Source organism: Myxocyprinus asiaticus, chromosome 14 (genome assembly GCF_019703515.2).
Source record: "Myxocyprinus asiaticus isolate MX2 ecotype Aquarium Trade chromosome 14, UBuf_Myxa_2, whole genome shotgun sequence".
Lineage (NCBI taxonomy): Eukaryota > Metazoa > Chordata > Actinopteri > Cypriniformes > Catostomidae > Myxocyprinus > Myxocyprinus asiaticus.
Window position 1 is genome coordinate 10,971,556 of NC_059357.1, and position 23,108 is coordinate 10,994,663.

The 23,108-nt window shown below is 36.1% G+C and overlaps 1 protein-coding gene across 17 annotated transcripts in view; it reads right to left on the minus strand.

Annotated features, from left to right (window-relative positions):
• Nucleotides 1–242: 242 nt before the first annotated feature.
• LOC127451576 (sodium channel protein type 4 subunit alpha B-like) overlaps nucleotides 243–23,108 on the minus strand; it is a 141,241-nt gene continuing 118,375 nt past the window's right edge. For 4 of the 17 annotated variants that reach the window (XM_051716338.1, XM_051716348.1, XM_051716352.1 and 1 more), the window contains 21 exons: nucleotides 20,113–20,204; nucleotides 19,685–19,948; nucleotides 19,421–19,484; nucleotides 19,112–19,253; nucleotides 17,472–17,669; nucleotides 17,233–17,349; nucleotides 16,782–16,899; nucleotides 16,405–16,643; nucleotides 16,081–16,236; nucleotides 15,251–15,613; nucleotides 10,840–11,226; nucleotides 7,659–7,776; nucleotides 7,388–7,542; nucleotides 7,139–7,312; nucleotides 6,888–7,010; nucleotides 5,855–6,139; nucleotides 5,674–5,727; nucleotides 5,447–5,584; nucleotides 5,259–5,363; nucleotides 4,828–5,098; nucleotides 243–4,045 (listed from right to left, as the gene is read on the minus strand). In XM_051716338.1, coding sequence (XP_051572298.1) covers nucleotides 2,802–4,045; nucleotides 4,828–5,098; nucleotides 5,259–5,363; nucleotides 5,447–5,584; nucleotides 5,674–5,727; nucleotides 5,855–6,139; nucleotides 6,888–7,010; nucleotides 7,139–7,312; nucleotides 7,388–7,542; nucleotides 7,659–7,776; nucleotides 10,840–11,226; nucleotides 15,251–15,613; nucleotides 16,081–16,236; nucleotides 16,405–16,643; nucleotides 16,782–16,899; nucleotides 17,233–17,349; nucleotides 17,472–17,669; nucleotides 19,112–19,253; nucleotides 19,421–19,484; nucleotides 19,685–19,948; nucleotides 20,113–20,204 — 4,807 coding nt within the window. In that variant the 3' untranslated portion in view covers nucleotides 243–2,801. The remainder of the gene's footprint in view (nucleotides 4,046–4,827; nucleotides 5,099–5,258; nucleotides 5,364–5,446; nucleotides 5,585–5,673; nucleotides 5,728–5,854; nucleotides 6,140–6,887; nucleotides 7,011–7,138; nucleotides 7,313–7,387; nucleotides 7,543–7,658; nucleotides 7,777–10,839; nucleotides 11,227–15,250; nucleotides 15,614–16,080; nucleotides 16,237–16,404; nucleotides 16,644–16,781; nucleotides 16,900–17,232; nucleotides 17,350–17,471; nucleotides 17,670–19,111; nucleotides 19,254–19,420; nucleotides 19,485–19,684; nucleotides 19,949–20,112; nucleotides 20,205–23,108) is intronic. The other 13 variants (XM_051716346.1, XM_051716347.1, XM_051716344.1 and 10 more) reach the window with 11 other exon arrangements.

Sequence of the window (23,108 nt, forward strand, 5' to 3'; positions counted from 1 at the left end):
TATAAATAACACGTGCATTGAAAAGACTTGAGTTTTTGTGGTTTATTGCCTTATCAATGGGTGGTTTTTGTTTGCCAGATTAGCTGGAAAACATTCCACAACATTATTCCTTAAAATATTTATAGTTTAAAAAATGTGTTAATTCAGTTTTGAATTTTATGTGATTGAATTAACATAAACAATAAACAAAACAATTTGGAATTTTTGTATGTTACTGAAGTGTTTGAAGATTGTAGAAAGCAAAGACTAAAAAAAAAGTTTATTCCAGTAATGTAAACAGAAGAAGAATATACAGTTAAATGTACAGATGTTTCAATACGTGGAAAATGCGACATTATCCACAGCATGCATTCAGCAGGTGCGACAAAGTAACAGATACTGTAATCAAGAGGTGTCAAATGTTTAGTAAACAAAGTGTTACATTAAAGTACTAAAATAATCTTTTTTTTTTTTTTAATCATTGAACTAAAAACTTAAATCTTTCTGTTTTGTCCTATTTTGAAGCTTCAGACTTTTTATTAGTGTGTTAGCTCATTTGGATTTTATAAGACTTAACATCCATATCAATCAACAAATGTTGAACTAGGCAACCTTAAAATATAGGTTATTAGGAAGCAATAAAGTAAATAGTAAACAAAATAAAAGTAAACAAAATAAAAACTCTTTCATTTGCAATATAATAAACATTTGGCTTCTTGGAATAATAGCATTCTGCTATGTGCATTCTTTTGTTCACATTATTATGGTTACATCATTAGTGCTTGTAACCCACCATCTCTCTACTCATCATTGGTTTGCAAAAATAAAAATAAGTAAAAAAAAAAAAAAAACTTAAAAAAATTAGTGTTATGAAAGTTAAAATAAAAGTGAAAGCCTGAAAGCATCAGAAACAAAAGCAAATTTATTTACTTCGTAATCCAACTCATGTTCGTTAATTTTATTTAATATAGGCCTAACAAATAAGAAACATATGACTGGGGGGTTAATTAAACTCTGTATAGTTTAGCAGTATATGTTTAATCAAATTAAATTTATCTCCAAAAATACCAAGATTCTCACAGTTTCAATGAAAAGTCAAGCATTTAAGAAAACGTATGTTTGATTAAAAAATAAAATACAAATATAGCCTCTTAGCATCCAAAGATGTTGTTATGTGTTGCTTAAATGCTGTTGTTCTTTGTATACTGTGCATAAACAGCATTTCTTGTTTATTTATATTCTGTTTTTTATATTTGGATATTTATGTATATGCCAATTGGCTTTGGCACTGTCGTTTCCTTCTTTGGTTAATTAAAAGTTATACCCTCCTTTACCACTATATACTGGGCAAATCGCACAATCCCCCATCTGGCTCATATTAAAGGACAACTAAGTAAAGTAAAAAATAAAAAATGAATTCAACCCACAGTAGTAAGCAAAGGACTTCACAGACTCTATACTTGGAGTTAACAATTTCCAATATATCCCATAACCCAAAAAAGGCTCATTAGGCAAAAAGTTAAATATTACAGAATCCATATTTACAATTTTTTTTATTTTTTTATTTTTTATTTTGGCAACCTATAGTTTTCACTTTTATTTGACTTGAGGCTTACTGGGCAGTGTTTACAAGTGATTTCAACACTACTAGTGTACTGTTGTATAAAAATTCTGCCACAATAATTACTGTTTGTAAGGTTTAATACAAAATTATACTATTAAGAATAATATGCTTTATTAAATACAGATTAATTGACTATTTTGCCATTGTTAAATATTTTAATATTATAAATTATTAGTGCGAAGTCATTATCAGAACAAACATTAATTTCGATACCTACTGTTATATCCTATTGAAAAGTAATTTAGTAAAATTAAAAGTAAAATTAACCATAAATCTCACAAATAGTTTCATATTAAATGCAATAAATTCAGACCATTATTGTTGTGCGTACAATTTATACAATTAAAATTATATATACTTATGTGTATGTGTGTGTGTGTGTATGTATATATATATATATATATATATATATATATACACACACACACACACTACCGGTCAAAAGTTTTGAAACACTTATTCTTTATTATAATTTTTTTTTTTCTTCACATTTTAGAATATAGTAAAGTCATCAAAACTATGGAATAACATAAATGGAACTATGGGAATTATGTTGTGACTAAAAAAATCCAAAATAAATCAAAACTGTGTTATATTTTAGCATCTTCAAAGTAGTCATCCTTTGCCTAGAATTTGCAGACATGTACTCTTGACATTTTCTCAACCAACCTCTTGAGGTATCACCCTGGGATGCTTTTTAAACCGTATTGAAGGAGTTCCCATCTATGTTGGGCACTTATTGGCTGCTTTTCTTTATTATTTGGTCCAAGTCATCAATTTCAAAAAGGTTTTTTTTTATTTTTTGTATAAAATCTTAGTTTTATAATGAAATAAATTAATATGGTGGAACAATTATATTTTCGTCTACAAAACTAATTTCAAACATTTAAGCATACACCTTCAGATCAAAAGATTTTTAAGATCATGAGAAACATTTCAGTCAAGTGTTTAAAAACTTTTGACCGGTAGTGTATATGCCAATTGGCTTCCTTCTTGGGTTAATTAAATGTATACCCTCCTTTACCTCTATATACTGGGCAAATCACACAGTCCCCCATCTGGCTCATATTAAATGACAACTAAGTAAAAAAATAATTCATACTGGCTATGTGTGCCAAGATTTAACTCTGAAGATGAACAGGGGTCTCAGTATTGTGGTGCATTCTAAATCTTCATTTTATACCATGGGTGGAACATGCTACACAATGGACTCCCTGAAGTCTTCCATATTGGTTGAGGAGTCAGGGTTGGGAATGGGGGCAGAGTGCAAGATTATTTCACTCTGAACCTTGACCACTGGACACCAACCCCTGGGCTGGTTTTTCACTTGTTGAGGGATAGAAAAGCCAGAAGCTTTGTCGCTGTCATCCTCAATGGCCTGATCTCCATAGAGATGGCTCATTGTCTTAGCTATCATCCCCACTTTCTCCGGAGCCTCCTCATTTTTTCTCTTTGAGTCTGTCTTCTCTCTGTAGATATACGAGGCATATTTGATGGTGCGTTTAAGCAAGTGCTTGCGGTATGCTCTTTGAATAATCGAAGTGGCCACCTCCTCTTGGTTATGTCTAAGAGTGCTAGTAATTGGCTCATATGAAGCTTTTGAAGGGTTGTTTACCATGAATTTCTCCTCCATTGTTGCTTTCATTCCATCCATCTGCCCAGAATCTCCAAGAACCTCTTTAGTGAGGGCTAAAAGAATGTCCAGACAGTGGATCTTATCTCCAGAAACCATTGGAAGGTCCATTGTGATCAATTTAAGTGTGTTTGGTTTTGGGATTCTCAGTGGCTCTTTCAATGTGTCACAGAATTCGGACAGCATACTGTAATCTATAAACTGAGAGGCGTCAGGGTCAAACTTTTCCCAGGTTTCATAGAACATCTCAAAGTCATCCTCACACAAGGGGTCACTGCTCTCCTCTGTTGCTATGTTGAAGTTCTCAAGAATAATGGCTATGTACATATTGACCACAATGAGGAAAGACAAAATAATGTAGCTGCAGAAGAAGACAATTCCCACTATGGGGTTCACACAGTTGCCTCTGACCGTTGAGCCTGGGTTCTCTATATCTGGGTCACAGTCAGGGGGGCTATTGAGAATAGGTGACAAAAGTCCATCCCAGCCAGCAGACGTTGTGATCATGAACAAGAATATTATACTGTTCCCAAAGGTCTCAAAATTGAACATGTCATCAATGCCTGCTTCTTTCTTTACATATGCAAAGTTGGACATGCCAAATATTGAAAAAATGAACATTATTAAGAAAAGAAGCAGGCCAATGTTAAAGAGGGCAGGAAGTGACATCATTAGCGCAAACAGTAACTTCCTGATACCATTCGTGCCCCGAATGAGCCGCAGAACACGGCCAATTCTGGCCAGTCTGATGACACGAAAAAGGGTAGGTGAGACAAAGTACTTCTCAATAAGGTCTGCCAGAAAAAGACCTGTGAAAAGGGGGAAAAAAAGATATTAACATTTTATACTACATCAATGTTTTGTATGTTTACATGTGATTACTATTAATAAAGCTGACAATAGAGTGCAACAGCAGAGTGCAACAATGCCTGCCCACTTTTTAAGCCGTCGGAAGTATTTTTCCCAATTATTTTTTGCCCAGGGATTTAATAAAAATCCTACATAAAATAATTCTAAGCCATGAACCACTGAGCCATGAGCTCAGAGGTGAATCACAACATTATAAACTTTGATTTGAAGCAAAGCCTGTTTGAAAATCAGACAAAAAGACAAAGGTACAAGACTGTGTACTTAATGTCTTTCATGAGGGAATGAACCACAATCTCAAGAAGCATTAAAAATAATCTAATTGTAATGAATATTTTCAGATATTTGCAAATATACAAGCAGTTTGAGAGTGTAGGAAGAATCAATTACGTCATTCCTAATGTTTCACGGGAGTGGGCGGTCGCTGCTGAGTTCTTTTGACACTATTTGTTTGGTGTGATTCTTTAACTGATGGATCTTTATCTACAGGATTATGAGTAGTGTAGTTCTTCACTAGAAATTCCACTATAAAATTATTATTTTTATTTTTTATTTTTTTACAAATTAAGTTGAAATAACGCACTGATGGCTTCAACAGAATCACATACTATCAATTAACAACTTCAGACCTTAAGGTAAATCAGTCTTTAAAGGTTTATATGTTATTGTTAATAATCAGTTTATCTTTGGAGAAAAGACTGTCACGCTCTATAGGAGTGCATACCTACGACTGAAAGAATGACCACTACAAAATCAAATATGTTCCACCCAAAGGAGAAGTAGTGATGCCGAAGGGCGATGAGCTTCAGAATGCACTCCACAATGTAAAGCACAATGAAGACAAGATTGATAAAATACAGAATTTCTTCTTTTTCTGCACTCTGGTCATCAGTCTCCACCATCATGGTCACCATGTTCAGGCAGATCAGCACCATAATGGAGATGTCAAAGAACTGCTTGGTGACCAGGTCAAATACAAGGCCTTGAAAGCAGTTCTTCAAACATCAGATATATTCAGGAAGCATATTTCAGAGAAGACCATTCAAAAAAGGAGAAAGGCAGTTAGTAATTTAATTATAGATCAGACTAGAGTCTATTGAGGAATAAAGTTACATTTTTAAGAATTAAACTGAGAAAATAGTTCTCATTTATTACCACAGGCCTTGGAATAGGTTTCTGTGGCTTCTTGGAGCCAAGTTTCTTCATGGCATTGTAGTACTTTTTCTGCTCCTCCGTCATGAAGATGTCAGTACCTCCTAAGTATAGAGACAGAGACCATGATTCCAATGCAGAAAATCTTTTAGTGTTGCGACAGGTGTAGAAGATCCATAGTTGATACTTATCTTTGCCTTCTGTTGGTTGAAATTATCAATGATGACACCAATAAACAGGTTGAGGGTGAAGAAGGAGCCAAAGATAATGAAAATAACAAAGTAAAGGTACATATAGAGGTTTGCCTCATACTCCGGCTGCATTTCAATCTATTCGGAACAAAAACAGTTGTTAAGATTCAACTTGAAGACCAATATTCTTTTATGGTGAAAACCGTAATGGTTAAAAATTATATTACATAACGGGAATCCACAGCACCATACATGATCTCCATCCATCCTTTAAAGGTTGCCTGGAAACCAATTAAAGCACATTTTAAAATATCTAATTTTATTTAGATTTGCGGCTCAGCCGTATAATTTATTGGTGTGCACATTTATTTCTTTTGGGTATATATGACTGCAGGCATTAATGCTTACCACTTGCAGTAAGGAGAGGTAGCCCATGCCTACATTGTCAAAGTTGACCTTCATATTCATCCATCGCACATCCTCATTACCAGCCTCTATGAGCTCAAAGCATTCAGTCTTATTGTTGACCTCAGAGGGAAGGAACATCTCTTCGGATGTTGTGTTGAAGCAGTAGTAGTACTTTCCAGCAAAAAAATTCACTCCCGTGATGCTGAAGAAGAGCCAAAATATAAGGCACACCAGGAGAACACTGAAGATGGAGGGGATGGCCCCCACCAGCGCGTTTACCACCACCTGTGCATATTGACAGCATAAGTACCTGGAACTTGACCTTACAACTTTAACTCTTAGCTTGGTTGGATTGTCTACTTTTAAGACAACCTTTTTTAATTTGTACATTTTTAAGACTGTAGTAAAATCAAGAATAAATAATTAAATTGGACATTATATTTTTTAAGGATAAGGAGAACTAATATTATTAGTGAGGGCTTATTTAAGGGTGAGAGTGACAGCAGAAAACTCAAAGGGGCAAATTCAGTAAACAGTTGCTCCATTTGTGCTTGGTATTGCAGTGCAAAAACCTTTTGTATTCACTAACCACCCACATTCTAGTTTAAGCAGGCACAATCAGCACTGAAATAGCACTGTCTTGAGTAATTAAATCAATGTTATTTCACACCTCCTTTCTATGTACATTTGGCTCATTATAGGAAGCACTTCATTTACAAAATGGCACAATTAACAGTGTTATTAAAAACAGACAGTAAACTTAATTTTATTCAAAAGTGAAGTTTGTGTATATTTTATATCGATCATGGCAATAGTAATTCATCAAATAATGATCAGTCAGAACCGACCCGCTAGATTAGAATTGTGCCGTTAGCACGGTTAGCACAGATATTGTGGACGAATTTGCGCCATTCTCTGATTTGCATAATTACTTTAGTGAATTGGGTGCCAAACCAGCACAGGCAGTGCATGTAAATAAACAATGCTTTAACCAGGCACAATTCATTCTTAGTGAATTACTACACATACTTACCCTCATTCCTTCAAATCTGGAGAGAGCCCTAAGAGGTCTCAGAGCTCTCAAAGTTCTGAGAGATTTAATGGCCCCCAGTTCAGAGAAGCCTAAAATATTTGCTGTCAAGCTGATCAAAGACACCTGCAGAAAAAATATTATAATTTAATAATAATTAGCATATGTATTGATAGTCCATTTAAGGTTGATTAAACAATACCATCAGTATGATTTGCACTTTAGATGTGGAATTAGTGTGAACTAGTACTTACATCAACAATGAGAAAGTCCAGCCAACACCATGCATTTGTGAAATAGACCTTATAGCCATAGGCCACCCATTTCAAAAGCATCTCAATGACAAACACACAGGTGAAGACCTGATCTGCATATTCAAGGATGATTTTAATCACTCTTCGTTGTTCAATGTATATGTCCTCAAATGCCTAATAAAAAATAACATATGTGTAAAATGGGGATTCTTAGTTATTTGAGTATAAATGGCTTATTGACTTACTCACCAAAGCGCCACTGCTGAGGAGGATCATGAAGATGATAAAGGTTTTAAAGTAGCTGTGTTCCACAATAGCAAAGCAGGCTTTACGAAAGTTCCACCATGCCTTTCCTTTACCTTGGGTAATGTCAACATCCAAGCAAGGACATCGCCTCATGCAATCTGGAAACACACGCAAACAAAACGGTTTAGTATAATGGGGATAAAATGATGAAACTTATTTCCTTGAAATTCAAAACTACTGTATAAACAAGTCATTGATCAAATGTCGGTCTCACTTTCTGTATAGCAGTCCTCAGGGATGGTGGAATCCTCTTCAACATCTGCTTCCACTTCTTCTACCACAGGAGGTTTGTCCACTGAGCTGCATGTTGAAGATTCATCTCCATCTTTAATCTGTCCAGAGGGAAACATTTAGCCACTCAGTTCTGTCTCTGGGACAATTAAAACTAACTAATAAATGCATATATTTTCTGGAATCTGGAATCGTTTCTGGACAAATTTCTATCTCAGAAATAATTCAAGTTCATTAGTAAGATAGTATTTTATATTTTAAAGGAACATGGTTTAATTCAATGAAACTGTGCAAAATGCTGTAGATAACAGCTTTAGGGAGACACAAAGCTGGCCACAGAATGGTACATTCACTGTTCGCACAAAGGAGATTCAGTGTGTAATATTTATGGTCCAAAATTAGCACTCGCTAAGTGCTGAGTATGAGTAAAATTTGGCTTTAGCTGCTTAATTTATTAGAAACTGCAACATGGTATAGGTCAAATTGTAAGATAGTTTGGCCCTCGATGATGTAAGAGATGTAAGCGATTTCTATAAAAAAATATAAGATTTACTATACTATATGCAAGTGAATGGTGGCCAGAAGTCTGAAGGTCCAAAAAGCACATAAAGGTAATCCATACAGTATTACTCCAGTGGTTAAATCTATGTCATCAGAAGTGATATGATAGGTGTGGGTGAGAAACAGATCAATATTTAAGTCCTTTTTTGCTATAAATTTTCCTCCCATCCCAGAAGGTGCCGATATGCATGAAGAATGTGAATCGCCAAAAAAAAAAAAAAGAAGAATGTAAAAGTTAACTTAAAAATGTATCTGTTTCTCATCCACACCTATCATACCACTTCTAAAGACATGGATTTAACCACTGGAGTCGTATGGATTACTTCTATGCTGCTGTTATATGCTTTTTGGACCTTCAAAGTTCTGGCCACCATTCACTTGCATTGTATAGACCTACAGAGTTTAAATATTCTTCTAAAAATCTTTATGTTCAGCAGAAGAAAGAAAGTCATACACATCTGAGATGGCATGAGGGTGAGTAAATGATGAGAAGATTTAAATTTTTGAGTGAACTATCCCTTTAACATGACTCAAGATTATTATCTGATTCCAAATACCCTCCCTCATAAAACAGTAAAAAAAAATAAAAAAATAAAATTAGATCATGATTCCTGTCAGAAAACTCTTCAAATCTTATTCAGCTGTTCCCATGAGACTCGTGTACAACTGGCTACCTCGTGTTCTTGTTCTCACTGACACATTGCTGGATGTGAAATGCAAGGAGGTGGCGCACATGGGGGCATGACATGTGAACTGCGTTACCTGATCCATTTCAGAAACTTGCCAACCAGCAGTTGCTTAATGAGTTGGGGCCTGTGTGCTTCAATGAAACAAATATCAAATAAACTGAATTGGTAAGACACATTGTGCAGGTTAATTATTATTAAGGGTATGGCTTTATTTTAGGTTGACAGGCATGGCTGTGCCTTATGCTGTTTCTACTGGTAAACTCAGGAAGTTGTTCAGCAAGGTAACTAATCATGGTGTGCTGGTGCTCTTTCCCACGCCCTGTCACCCTGTAATATGGTCTGTGCCATTCCTCAGACACGCTTTCTAAACAAGATTGTCTCCACAGATGACCCATAAGGCTTCAGATGAACTTTGCAGTCACAGCATTTGGGATACATGTATAGGTGTCAGAGGTGCTGATGGTGTCAGTGATACCCTGGCCAATGTTTCTTAATTGGTGTGCTCTTTCACATTGGAATTCTATTTTAAGAAAGCAACTATCAAAATCACTATTTCTATTTCCTCATTTGCCACATTCGCTCACAAGAACAATCTATCACAGTCTTCTGTTTCAATATTAGAAGTTAAATGTACACTACGGATGATTTCTGATTTGAGTTTTCATTAGAAATGAAAAAAAATAAAATAAATAAATAAAAAAATACCATTGTGCCAGTATAAAAAAAAAAAAAAAAAAAATCAAAATTAAAAACATGTACTTAACTTACCCCATGTCACTACGGCAAGCCTACAATAATGGTTTTACATGAGAGCTGTTGGGTTTAATTTGGCGGGAAATTTCAGGCTTCTGTCATTCATCTTAGTGTGTTTACGTCATGTCCGTACGAGGTCCGTAAAGAAGATCTGGCGGCAGAGAGGCTACTTGCTTGGATTACATATTTTTTAGGATTTATTTAATAAGTGTGTGTGAGAAACAGATCAATATTTAAGTCCTTTTTTATCGTTAATCTCCAATTTTACGTTCATCCTTTGTTTTTGTTGATTTAAATTTTTCGTGCATATCGCCACCTACTGGGCAGGGAAGATCAACCGATTTAAATATTGATCTGTCTCTCACCAACACTTATTATATCACTTCTGAAGATATAGATTTAACCACTGGAGTCTTATGAATTAATTTTATATTGTGTTTATGTGCATTTTGGAGCTTCAGGTAACCATTCACTTGCATTGTGAGGACTTACAGAGCTGAAATATTCTTCTAAAATATTTTTGTGTGTGTGTTCAGCAAAAGAAATAAAGTCATACACATCTAGGATGGCATGAGGGTGAGTAAATTATGAGAGAATTTTCATTTTTGGGTGAACTATCTTTAAGAGAACAAAATAGTCACTAATGGGAACACTGGAGCAAAATAGGAACGTAAATGGAAGTCTGAAGCCATTGTTGCTCTTTTATAAAATGTAATGAATTACTTGTGGTTTAGAGCATGCAAAAAAAAAAAAAAAAGAAAGAAAAAAAAAAACACTCTGATGAACTTCATGTTTGCTAGCATTATGCGACAGATGCCTTATGTTTGGGAGCGAAAGCGTGTCATTCAGTTCTGGAAGGTAGCAGTAGCCAAACATTTTGATGAAAAGTTTTCTTTGTGTCTGGCATTTCAGAATAACCAAAACAAGATTTCATCTGCTATTCGATGATATTCTCTGAGTGAATGATGTAGTCACATGGCTTGTTGAGGCAAAGTCACATGACTTTTTAGATGCACATCTGTAGTTCCTATATAAATTCTATAGGAATATATTTGGTAAATTCATTCCATTGTAGTTAATGTCTGCTAATCAAGTAACCACCTGATGTATCCACCTCGAGCGAGCAGGGGTGGAGAGGTGAGGGGTCTGGGGGATACTCACTTTTTTATTTCTATCGATGGCCTCTTTGTCTTTATCCTCAGAAGTGCTGTCACCATCATCATCAGATTCACCATTGGCTATAGGGACTTTGATATCTGTCATACTGGAATTCAAGACAGCCCCACCAGAGTGACCCTTGTCATCCCACCCATCCACCATTTTCAAGTTAAAGTTATTGCCCTCTTCATTTATTTTCTTGGTTTCTTCCTTTAGCTTCAGGCCCAGCAGCTGTCTCGCATGTCTGGTAATGAAGGCCTTTACCCAGTCAATGCCTCGTGTGATTCTAGAAATGGCAATCTGCAGATTGTTCTCCCCCTCATCATCAAAAGCTGACAGGTTGTTCCCACTGAAGGAGCTGAGTAGTAAAGCCAAGAATAGATTTAAAACCTGTACAGCAAGAGAACAAGAAAAAACACTGCCTGAGTGATGTTATTAGTGCAAAGATGAAACACAAAGAGCTACTAAAACTCTATAATGTCTAGAATTGAACAGTATACTGGTGCCATGGTAGTACTGCAATACCTAAGCTTAAAAATACCAGGTGTAACTCTGTTTTTACAGTAGTACTGCGATAATACCACAATTTCTGTTAATGTACAGTAGTTCAACAGTTTTTTGGATAGGTGGTGGATTGTTTGAGTTCTCTGTTTATGGTATTTATTAATTTGCAGAGCTCTGTTTGAAGGTTTTTGAAACATTACGCTTTGCTCTTTAAGTAATCTCAGGATTGTCGCTTAGAGCTAATAACTTACTTCCAACTCTCGATAAACACCTATATGAGGAGGATCGTGTTTTTTTTTTTTTCCCGCTAGCTAGCTAGTGCCTCACACCTGAAAATAGAACCCATTGCATCAAATACGCCTGCCTAATATATATAATTCTTTTTTTGCAATCCAGACCTCTAGGGATCCAAAACAAAAAGCCAATGCATGTGTTGGCTCTAGGTTTGTCACTCAGCTTTAATTTCTTTACATAAGCCATTTCCTCTTTGGTCTATGAATAACCGTAACGGAAATCCAACTGTCAGTGGCTGTTTGATACTTGTATAAATATTAAGTAAAATAAACCTCCAGTGAGAGGATTGCGTGGTCTTGATCTACGCAACTTGATGTTGCATATCTGACAGATCCGCCCTCTCAAGCATCCCAAGCATCATCTGTCTCGGCTAGCGTAGAAATATCAAACTCACAGGGAATGTTGCCAAGCATGTGGCAAGTGCCACAGTTAATTTATCTTGAAAAGACTTCTCCAACTCTTCAAAGTTTCTGAGAGAAAGATCAAGATTTGAAATGTGGTTTGTACTATGCAGCGATCAGCCACAACATTATAACCACCTGCCTAATTTTGTGTAGGTCCCCTTTGTGCCGCCAAAACAGTGCCAACCCACATCTCAAAATAGCATTCTGAGATGCTATTCTTCTCACCACAATTGTACGAGCAGTTATCTGAGTTACTGTAGACTTTGTAATTTCAAACCAGTCTGGCCATTCCCTGTTGACCTCTCTCATCAACAAGGCATTTCCTTCCACAGAACTGCCGCTCACTGGATGTTTTTTGTTTTTGGCACCATTCTGAGTAAACTCTAGAGACTGCTGTGCGTGAAAATCCCAGGAGATCCGCAGTTACAGTAATACTCAAATCAGCCCATCTGGCACCAACAATCACGCCACGGTCCAAATCACTGAGATCAAATTTTTTTCCTCATTCTGATGGTTGATGTGAACATTAACTGAAGCTCCTGACCCATATCTGCATGATTTTATGCACTGCACTGCTGCCACATGGCTGGCTGATTAGATAATCGCATGGATGATTGTTGGTGCCAGACGGGCTGGTCTGAGTATTTCTGTAACTGCAGCATCCAGTGAGGGGCAGTTCTGTGGATGGAAATGCCTTGTTGATGAGAGAGGTCAACAGAGAATGGCCAGACTGGTTCGAAGTCTATGGTAACTCAGATAACCGCTCTGTATAATTGAGGTGAGAAGAATAGCATCTCAGAATGCTATTCTGAGATGCGGGTTGGAACTGCTTGCACAAGGGGAACCTACACAATATTAGGCAGGTGGTTTTAATGTTGTGGCTGATCTGTGTATGTTGATGCAGTGTAAAGGAGATAGCTATGTTCAGGCAGCACATTTTTAAGATGCTGTGTCAAGTTAAAAGAACTTCAACTTGTAAAAATGCATCTTGAGATATCTTTGTTCGATTCCATTTGTAGTGCTGTGTCTAGGTTTTTTTAAATTAATATTTGTTTATTGAAATTTTATTAACCTTTTTCTTTTAGGATAATTTTGCCAATCTGAGCACAAGTTAAGCTTCAAAAGCACAAATTATTGCAGTGAAGCTAAAATTGACACTATAGCTGATTGTATCCCTGTATTTCCCAACAGCTGCTCTCTACAGTCAATGGACTACTTGCACAACTGCTCCTGCATTCTAAGTAGTGTGGCTCAGGCGTTTCCGGTTACAGCGTTCAGTGCACCTACGAGCAGAGATTTATTCATTGCAAGGCAGATTATTTCTTTTTTTAGGCTGTCTGTTGATTAAATCAACAAATCATCAGGGATGGGAGGGTTACTTTTAAAATGTATTCCACTACAGATTACAGAATACATGCTGTAAAATGTAATTTGTAACGTATTCCGTTAGATTATTCAAGGTCAGTAAAGTATTCTAAATACTTTGGATTACTTCAGCAGTGGTAGATTTTTTCACTTGTTTTGACTATAAAAACTCTGCCAGTACAGTAAGACAAAATACACGTTAAAAATACATTCTCTGAAAAACCTAAATATCTTATGCAGTGTTGTTTCTAAAACAAGATAAATCTAATTGATCTTGTTTTAAGGATTTTTAGATATTTTTACAGGAAGACAAAACAAAAACATTTTTTTTTGCCCTAATATCAAATGTCTTACTAGAAAAAAATTATGACCCAATGTGAATTTTCTTGATAAAAAAATATGATCGTGCCTGGTAACGTGCATGTAAAATGGCTAGAAATAGCATTTTAGCTTAGCGTAAAGCTGACAATTTACACAAGGTTTATTTCTATTTCTTATGCTCCAAACTTACTTCAATCTTACTCCTCTGTCTGCTCGTATGAATGTAACACATCATAAAAAAGTGTTTCACCACTGTTCAAATGCACTTTGGATCGCATCATTTATATGTATAAATGTTTTCCATCTGAAAGGACTAAATATTAAATGAAACAAATGACAATAAAATGCAAAGTAATCTCTTCAGTAATCAAAATACTTTTTAAATGTAACTGTATTCTAATTACCAATGATTTAAATTGTAACTGTAGTGGAATACAGTTACTTATGTTTTGTATTTTAAATACGTAATCCCGTTACATGTATTTTGCCACTCCCCAACCCTGCAAATCATATTTTTGGCTCTAACGTGACATCTCAATTTTATAATTTGCTGAAATCTGAGTCTAAATATATTTTTTTCCTTTCCAAATGTAGCTAAACTCTGCTCCTGAATAATAAATCAAAACATGTATAACCTGCAGCAGTCTGGCTATCTCATTAACACGCGTTTCATTCATTAATGATATTTCATACTAGTTGAGATTCAATGCTAAATGCCATCATACAACAATTGCAAATGACTTTTCTTTGGATAAATGTCCCAGATGTTTTATTTATAAATACATTAGCTGTTATCTTATTCTGACCATGCTTTCCAAATCACTCAGAACAGAATGAAGCAAATATATTATCAAATTAAATAAATAAATAACTGCGCTAAAATATATTTAACCACACTACATATATTTAATCTATTTCAAATGTTATAACTCATTTTTAGCAGCTCTTACTTATGCATTTGCATAATTGTATTTCAACATTTATCAATATACAGTACATATCAGTGAAACAGTGACACAAAATAAGGATTAAAGCATACATTTAATAAAAACAGGTTGATGCATGCTTTCATTGCGTCTCTCTCCCACGTAGTTGTTTAATTCAAAGTGCGCCGCTGGTGCTGACACCCTTTGATTCATTCCATCTTTTGTCATTTGCGTTTCCAGCTGATCTGTGATTAAATGTCTGTTACAGACCTCCGTGTGAGGAGAAACGGTGAAATGTGCTTGGATTGGAGTATATACCTGCCATTGCTTTCTTAGATCGGCTCGGGCTGAATTAAAGCTCTGAAAACTGTTCTTCCACTGTACATGGTAATGTTCAGAATATTTCTTCTGCTATCTCTGAAAAGATCCGTATTTTAAAATACTCTTTCGAACACTCCTTTTAAGTGGTGTTTCTGGAACTAGGCAACTACAGCACATTTAAACACATTTAACTAGAAACTAGCGGGCCGCACTATTTCAAAGCGGAAGTACGTCATGAGGCTCAGTGCAAGTAGTCAGTTGTAGTGTTAACCCACTTACCACCAGGTTTCCAATAAACAAGACCATCATGAAGAAGATGATGCACATGCCTTGGCCAGCCACCTCCATGCAGTCCCACATAGTTTCAATCCATTCCCCACACAGGACACGAAAGATGATGAGGAACGAGTGAAAGAAATCTGTCATGTGCCAGCGAGGCAGCTCGCAATCATCTGCGATCTTACACACACAGTCTTCGTAGCTTTTTCCGAAAAGCTGCATGCCCACCACAGAGAAGATAAAGACAATAATGGCCAGGAGGAAGGTCAGGTTGCCAAGGGCACCCACAGAGTTTCTGATGATCTTTATCAGCATGTTAAAAGTGGGCCAGGACTTTGCCAGTTTGAACACACGCATCTGCAACTAAACAGAGCCATGATTTGAGTAGAACACTTTGACACTAAAATCAGATTTCAGTGACTACCTGTAAAAAGCTGTAAATTCATCTAATTAGGCACTTTTCCACCTTTGGGCTTTGCAATTCTGAGCTCATTGGGTAACGGTTCCAGTAGCATTTCCATTTGAACAAAGTTCGGAATGGTATAATTACAAACTGTTTCTGGCTTGGATTTTTCAGTACTGTTAGCTAAACATAGTCAGGACAGAAGAACCATGCTGGTGGAACAACTTTAGTGATGTGGCGACTCACAATTGGTTACTTTTCAGTGGCCAGCCAGTATACTCTATGCTGATTTCATTGCACCACAATGGACAAAGAAACCATGTCAACGAGCCCGGTACAGAGCAGCATGGTTCAGCAATGGTAACAGTTCACCCGATGGTGGAAGAGTGCCTAATGAAGTTTTACCTACTAGACGGAAGGACCTCACCAAAGACAAGCCCTCGACGTCGGCCAAGCACAAGTCCACCAGACTCAAGGTCACAATTATGCTGTCAAATATGTTCCAGCCATCCTGGAAGTAATAATATGGGTCCAATGCTATAAGTTTTAGGATCATCTCTGCTGTGAAGATACCTGTGAAAACCTGCAGGGAAAAGAACACATCATAACAGTCTAGGGAAGCACCTTGGAAGCAATCAGGTTCTGGACAATGGCAAAACATATCTATACCATTAAGTTTTAGCCCAATATACACTTTTTTCATTCAAGTTAACATTGATTGGACTACATAAAACTTTGTAAAATGCTTTACCAGGTTTCCCACCGTCAACATGTATTCAAAATATATAGTCATTGGATAGTGCTCCATTGCCATGAACACTATGTTGAGCACAATGCAGATGGTGATGCCCAGATCCACAAAAGGGTCCATCACAAATAAGTAGACAAGCTTCTTGAATTTCACCCATGGCATGCAGCAATCCCATTTTAGGAATATGTCAGCAAACTTGTACCAGCAGGGAGGACATAGCCTTTGAGTATCCTCCAACTCTGTTGATCAAAGGGAAGATGTCCTTGGCTTCCAGATTTCTCACAATGCAAATGCCACAATGCAATATATATATTGATGTACTTCTTTAATTTTTTTTATATTCGGAAGCTTGTTATTTAGACTAAATTTGAAATTACCATCTAAAAAATTGTCTGTAGTGCTCACTGCAACTGGTTTTCTTATCCTCAAGTCAGGGATGTTTAGGTGGTTAATTCTTCCTTTTGATCCATTTGACTTTGTGACCTCAAGACCCATCTAGAAAGATACAACAAAAGGGTTTGGATTACTGGACACATAGCCCTTTCTCTCTGACAAGTGTCTTGACACTGGACAAATACAAGCCTCCAGACCAGTGAGATCTACACATTCTATAAAATGGTCTAGTAATCAAAGGTTGCTTTTTCAAACCCAACATTCGTGATTCATTAACTGCGATTCATGAACTGTAGAATTGTAAAAATCTCTAACCACCGTTTTGCCCTTGAGCAAGGTACTTAATCTAAGTTTCTCCAGGGAGACTAACCCCTAGAAAAGAAGATTACAAATGGATAAAAGGTGTGGTTGGTTATTCAATAGCAATCTACCTACCTCCCCACCTGAAAGGAGTTTCAATGCAAACCCATCATGATTGTTGTCGTCATCATCATCATCTTTCTTTTTACTTGACAATGAGGTTCTACTGCCATTTACCATCCCACTCTTCTGCTGCTCAACAAATTAAACATTTAGGTTAACAAATACTGTATTTTTTTTTTATTTTTCAGTTGGAAGTAGTAGTTATGAATTATTTTAAATAGATAGATTATCGAAAAATGAATGTGACAAACCTCGGTTTGTTTCTTGAGCTGTTCTATGATTCTTGCATACTCTTCCTCCTTTTCTTTAGCTTCTGCTATGGTGGCTTCATTCTGCTCTGCATACGCCATTGCAACCACAGCCAGAATCAGACTGATCAGGTAGAACGAGCCCAAGAAGATGATGACTACAAAGAAGATCATGTAGGTCTTCCCTGCTGCACGAAGGGTCTGTAACATTCAAGAAAATTTTCAGTGGTTGTATGGTTTTCTAATGACTGATATTATCTTTAATCATGTTCCTTGTCAAACAAGTGAATAGCATAATGGGGTACACAGCAAAAAGTCAAATTCTTAACAAGTACATTTGTCTTGTTTTCCAGTAAAAATATCTAAAAACCCTTAAAGGTGCACTCAGTCATTTTTTGAAGTATGTCAAAGTGACTTAAATTGGGGGCCTGGGTAGCTAAGTGGTAAAAGACACTGGCTACCACTCCTGGATTTCGCTAGTTCGAATCCCAGGGCATGCTGAGTGACTCCAGCCAGGTCTCCTAAGTAACCAAATTGGCCCGGTTGCTAGGGTGGGTAGAGTCACATGGGGTAACCTCCTCGTGTTCGCTATAATGTGGTTTGTTCTCGGTGGGGTGTGTGGTGAGTTGAGCGCGGATGCCACGGTGGATGGCTTGAAGCCTCCACATGTGCTATGTCTCCGTGGCAACGCGCTCAACAAGCCATGTGATAAGATGCGCGGGTTGATGGTCTCAGACGCGGATTAACTGGGATTCATCCTCCGCCACCTGGATTGAGGCGAATCACTACGCGACCACGAGGACTTTAAAAAAACTAAAAAAAAAAAAAACGCACTGGGAATTGGGTATTCCAAATTGGGTGAAAAAGGGGAAAAATCCCCCCCCAAAAAGTGACTTAAATTGACTTATACTGTCCTGAATGCTGCATCATTCAAACATAGTAGTTTCCAGTTACAGATGCTATTGTAGAAATTCACTATGCACAGTTTACCAGGATTAATTTAATCCATGAATGAAAGTGTCCAATAACAGGGCAGTTACTGAGATTAAGCAAGTAGTATTCTGTTGGTCATGTGAAGCTAAGATGGCTACCCCCATGAGGCACCCCTTCTCCATGCAGAATAAAATTGCTTTTATAAATATACTGATATGACTGAACTCTTCATCTCACATGAGTGGTCATGATTTTATACATATGTTTCAAAACTCCTATTCATTTCTTTAGAAGTAAAACAATTTAAATGAAGAAAAAATACTGAGTGAACCTTTAAAACATGATAGATTTACTTGCCAAACTGTCTACAATATTAAGGTTTGTTTTTAGATTATATATCTTGATAATAAGTGTATTTTGTCTTACTGTTCTAACAGATTTGTCAACAAGTCTAAATGTCTTATTCAGTGTTGCAGTGTTAAGTAATTGTATCTTGTTTTTAGATATTTTATATAATGTAAAATGAGTAAAAGAGAAAAGACTCATAAAGAAGTGTATGGTACTTCAGTAAAACAATGTCATGCTTACCTAAAGAAATTCTTTATGTCAAGTGCTTGGAAATATCATAATTATACAATAGTTACATTATGTAATGAAAACAAAAAATGTGGAACATTCTGCATTGACTACAAAACAACACATATACCCACCAGTTGAAACAAGTTTTCCCAGAAGTCTTGAGTCATAAGCCGAAAAAGAGCTAAGAAAGCCCACGCAAAGTTGTCGTAACTGGTGTAGCCATAATTTGGGTTTCGGCCTGTTTTCATGCATGTGTACCCCTCAGGACACTTCCTGTAAATATAATAACAATGAACCAGTCATTTAAATTCAAACATGCTATATGCGTCTGTTATTAGTAGTTTATCAACGTATTTGAATGCTTATTTCTGGTCATGCGGAACACAAACAGTTCAAAATATATGCAAATATAAATGTGTTTTGAAGTTTGAAGAACATACCCTGCATCAGAGCTGTTCCCACATAGTAATGCATCAAAATGACCAGGTAGAAAGTAGTGGTTCTCTGTGTACAAAGGGAATAGAGATCAGTTAGTTGTTTTTTTTTTTTTTTTTTTTTTTTTTTAAAGCAAATTCCCAAGACTGAAGTATTTGTTTCAACAGTTATTATTATTTATTTATTTATTTATTTTTAGCTATTTACAGTGTATGAACTGTTGACTACACTTCCTGTCACATTACTGATAAAAATAAGTCACAAGTCACCTCCATTTTCAACATATTCCTGGAAGCTGAATGTGCTGTTGGCAGCTTTAGTGTCATTATAGTCTGTATGATTGAAGTTCATGGTCAGATCTTCTGTGTAGTTCCAGCCAATCGGAGGCCACAGGACACATTTTTGACGCAAATTTCCCATGAACAGTTGTAGGCCAATGAGAGCAAACACACTCAGACAGAAGACTGTGAGAATCATGACATCTGCCAATTTCTTCACTGACTGGATCAGAGCGCCAACAATGGTTTTTAGACCTGACATTCACAGGTAAACAAAATCTCAGCTGCTACATTCCAAAATAATAATGCAAAAAGAAATACAAAATGCAAAAATTATGCAAAAATACAAAAACAATCTGAAATGTATGTGACATACAAAAGCTGTAAATTTTGGCCATGTTAACTAAAATGCTGTATACCTGGAATTAAAGTAATTATTTTCAGGGCACGAAGAACATAGAAGGTCCTCAGAGCTAAAACATTGCCCAAGTCCAAAAACTCTGTGAGGCACCTGTGGATGAAATCAACAGGCTTATAATGTTTGTTGCCTAAGAACTCAGACCTCACCTCTATCAAGCAGAATAACACTGACACTGTCCCATGTTAGTTTGGTGTTAATGCACTTGTCAACATCCCACACAATAAATCATTAATCAGAAAAAAAAAAAAAACGGACTACTTATGGGGTAGACAAAAATAATTGTACAAAAAAGTGACATTTATTTGATTGTTCTGAAGTGTTGTTGCTAAAAAGTTCATGTTTTGGCCTTTCCTTGTATAATGCATAATCTGTAAAATGTGGACTGTCTTAATTTTTTCTCCATTATGTGGCTGTTTTTGTAGAGTTAGAACAAGTAGAGTCACAGATATAAGTGTCATGTATTCCTTCATGAGTTTGGTCTAATGAGTGTAGAAATTGCTAAGGTAAAAGATACGGTTCAGTGTAGACTATATTAAGCTTGAGGGCAACAGTCGATCACAGCCAAATTAGAACATTATGTGTAAACCGAGGACCAATTAATGTTTATATTAAAAAAATACTATTGTTCAATTTACTTCATAATGCACCAATGTTAATGTAACAATATTTAATGTAGAAATATAACAGCATTTGTAAAAATTACCATAAACCAAGATTAACAAATGCTGTAAAAGTATATTCACTGTTAATTTAATGTTAGCAAATACAACCTTTTTGTAAAGTGTTACCAAAAACTTTTTGAAAGCACATCAGTGTTGTTTTACAATTGTAAGTTGTGTTCATCAACATTTGTCAATTACAACAGCTGAATATAGTGACAACAGCAAGGGTATTTCTAAGGGGAGGCCTGGGGGAACCAGTGTCCCTGTGTCAATAAGCCTGACCCCCACAGTTTGGAGTGGTAAAATGGTTTGCTTATTTTCCTTTCCACTGAGAGTAAATAGTCTAAACAAATTATATTTAAACAAAACATCGATGCATAATAAATAAAAATAGATTATAGTGGGGTAAAATTAGTTTTAAATTCAATATTCATTGAATATTCACGAGAGTGTTTAAGGGACTGTCTAAAAAGTCCTCACACTGTGCTAAAACATTGCGATGGATTTTATAAAAATAAGAAAAAATAAATAAATAAAGTTTTTGCTGGGTCATTTGTAATAGTGACACAAGTTACCCAGAGAGGATACATGCAGTGCTTTTCTTTCTTTTTAAAAAAATATAATAAATAAACCTTAAAATAAGTCCAGAGATGAGCATGTTATGGATTAAACTGTGTCAGCCCTCATTCCCAGATGAATACATAACATCTGCAATGACACCTATATTTGCTCCAAGGAAAATAAAGCTAATAACTGAACTTTATTTATGTATTGATTCAAGTCTTAATAAAGGCGATAGTAAATAGAGTGTGTTATGAGACATCTGTTCACATACAGTAATGTTATTAGATGTGTAATTGCTATTAAATTACATTTTTCTCTTTTTAAGTGACTGTAATAATTGTTTTGTCTTGATTCTGATTCACAGTCTCCACAGTTTTCAATCAAATTACTGTGTAAACAATTTCTTTTACAAAAAACTTCAGATAAATATGCATTACACTGTCACACTTCATATAATCCCACATAAAAACATTATCAATTCTGTTTATGAGAATATTTTTATTGTGTCGTTCACGGCAATCTCCCAATCATTCCTATGGGGATTCTGCAGAGCTTGTCAGAGTAAGCAACCGTAACCAAGGTGGGCGGAGCTTAGCAAAGGGTCAGTTTACCTGCATGTTCTATTTATCAAACTATGTTTAAAAACATGTATAAAGATTTGAGTTTTTATGTGTAACTTACAAGTCAGTTGAACGATGGCTTGGACACCGCAGATGTTTTAGCGCTGTGGCTGGAATTTTTAGATGGTCCCTTACATCCTTAAGCAGAGGCAATCCAGTAATAGTAATACATGAGGGGACCAACACTTCAAAAACAACTGTCACTTAATGATAATATTTTGCCTGCCTAACTATATCTGAAGTTTTTGGAGGGAAACAAACAGCATCGGGTCTTCAATAGTCTTGGAATACATTCAGTAGTTCCATCAAACTGCAGCCTTTACTGTTCAGAGGAAGGCCAAAGTGTGAAGCTGAGATTTACTGCTAAAAATAGGCCTGGTAAGTGATCTCACTTTACAAGCAGATAAACATTTTTATTTGGCCAGGCAGTGATTGTAAGGGGAGGTGAAGGTGGACCGGGGAGAGGTTAATGGAAAAGCTGAGGACAGGGGTTGCCTTGAGGGAACCAGGACCTGAAGGCATCCTCGTTACGCTTTGGTAATGCTGTAAACACACAGACCTTTGACCTCTCATGTCTGAGTGACTATTTTCACAATGACAGAAGCTTATGCATCTGTGTGCATCTCATGGTCAAGTAGCATACCCTGAGAGAGCAAAATCTGCTATTTGGAATGGCATCTGATTATGGGAAATACTGTTAAAAATAAAGTTGTAAACTGTTTCCATCCCTTTCTTAAGAGAATACTTCCATATGCTTTTAACCAAAATGCTAATTTAAGGGTTTCCATGCAACATTTTAGTGAGAACACCATTTTTTTTGTTTAAATTCTTTTTTCTTAAAGGTGCACTCAGTAACTTTTGCCTTTGTGTCATCTTTGACTTATACTGATACCTAATGGCTTGGATGCAGCAACCATGCAATAGTTTTCAGTTTCAGATGCCATTGTAGAAATTTAGTATAAACAGTCAGCCATGATTATTTTAATCAATGAGTGAAAGTGTCAAATTACAGGACAGTTACCTTAGATTATGCGAGTAGTATTTGGCTGGTTATGTGATTCTAACATGGCGGCCCCCATGTGTGAACCCTCTCCATGTAGAATGAAACAGCTTTTATAAGGTTACTGATATGACTGGAGTCTTCATTT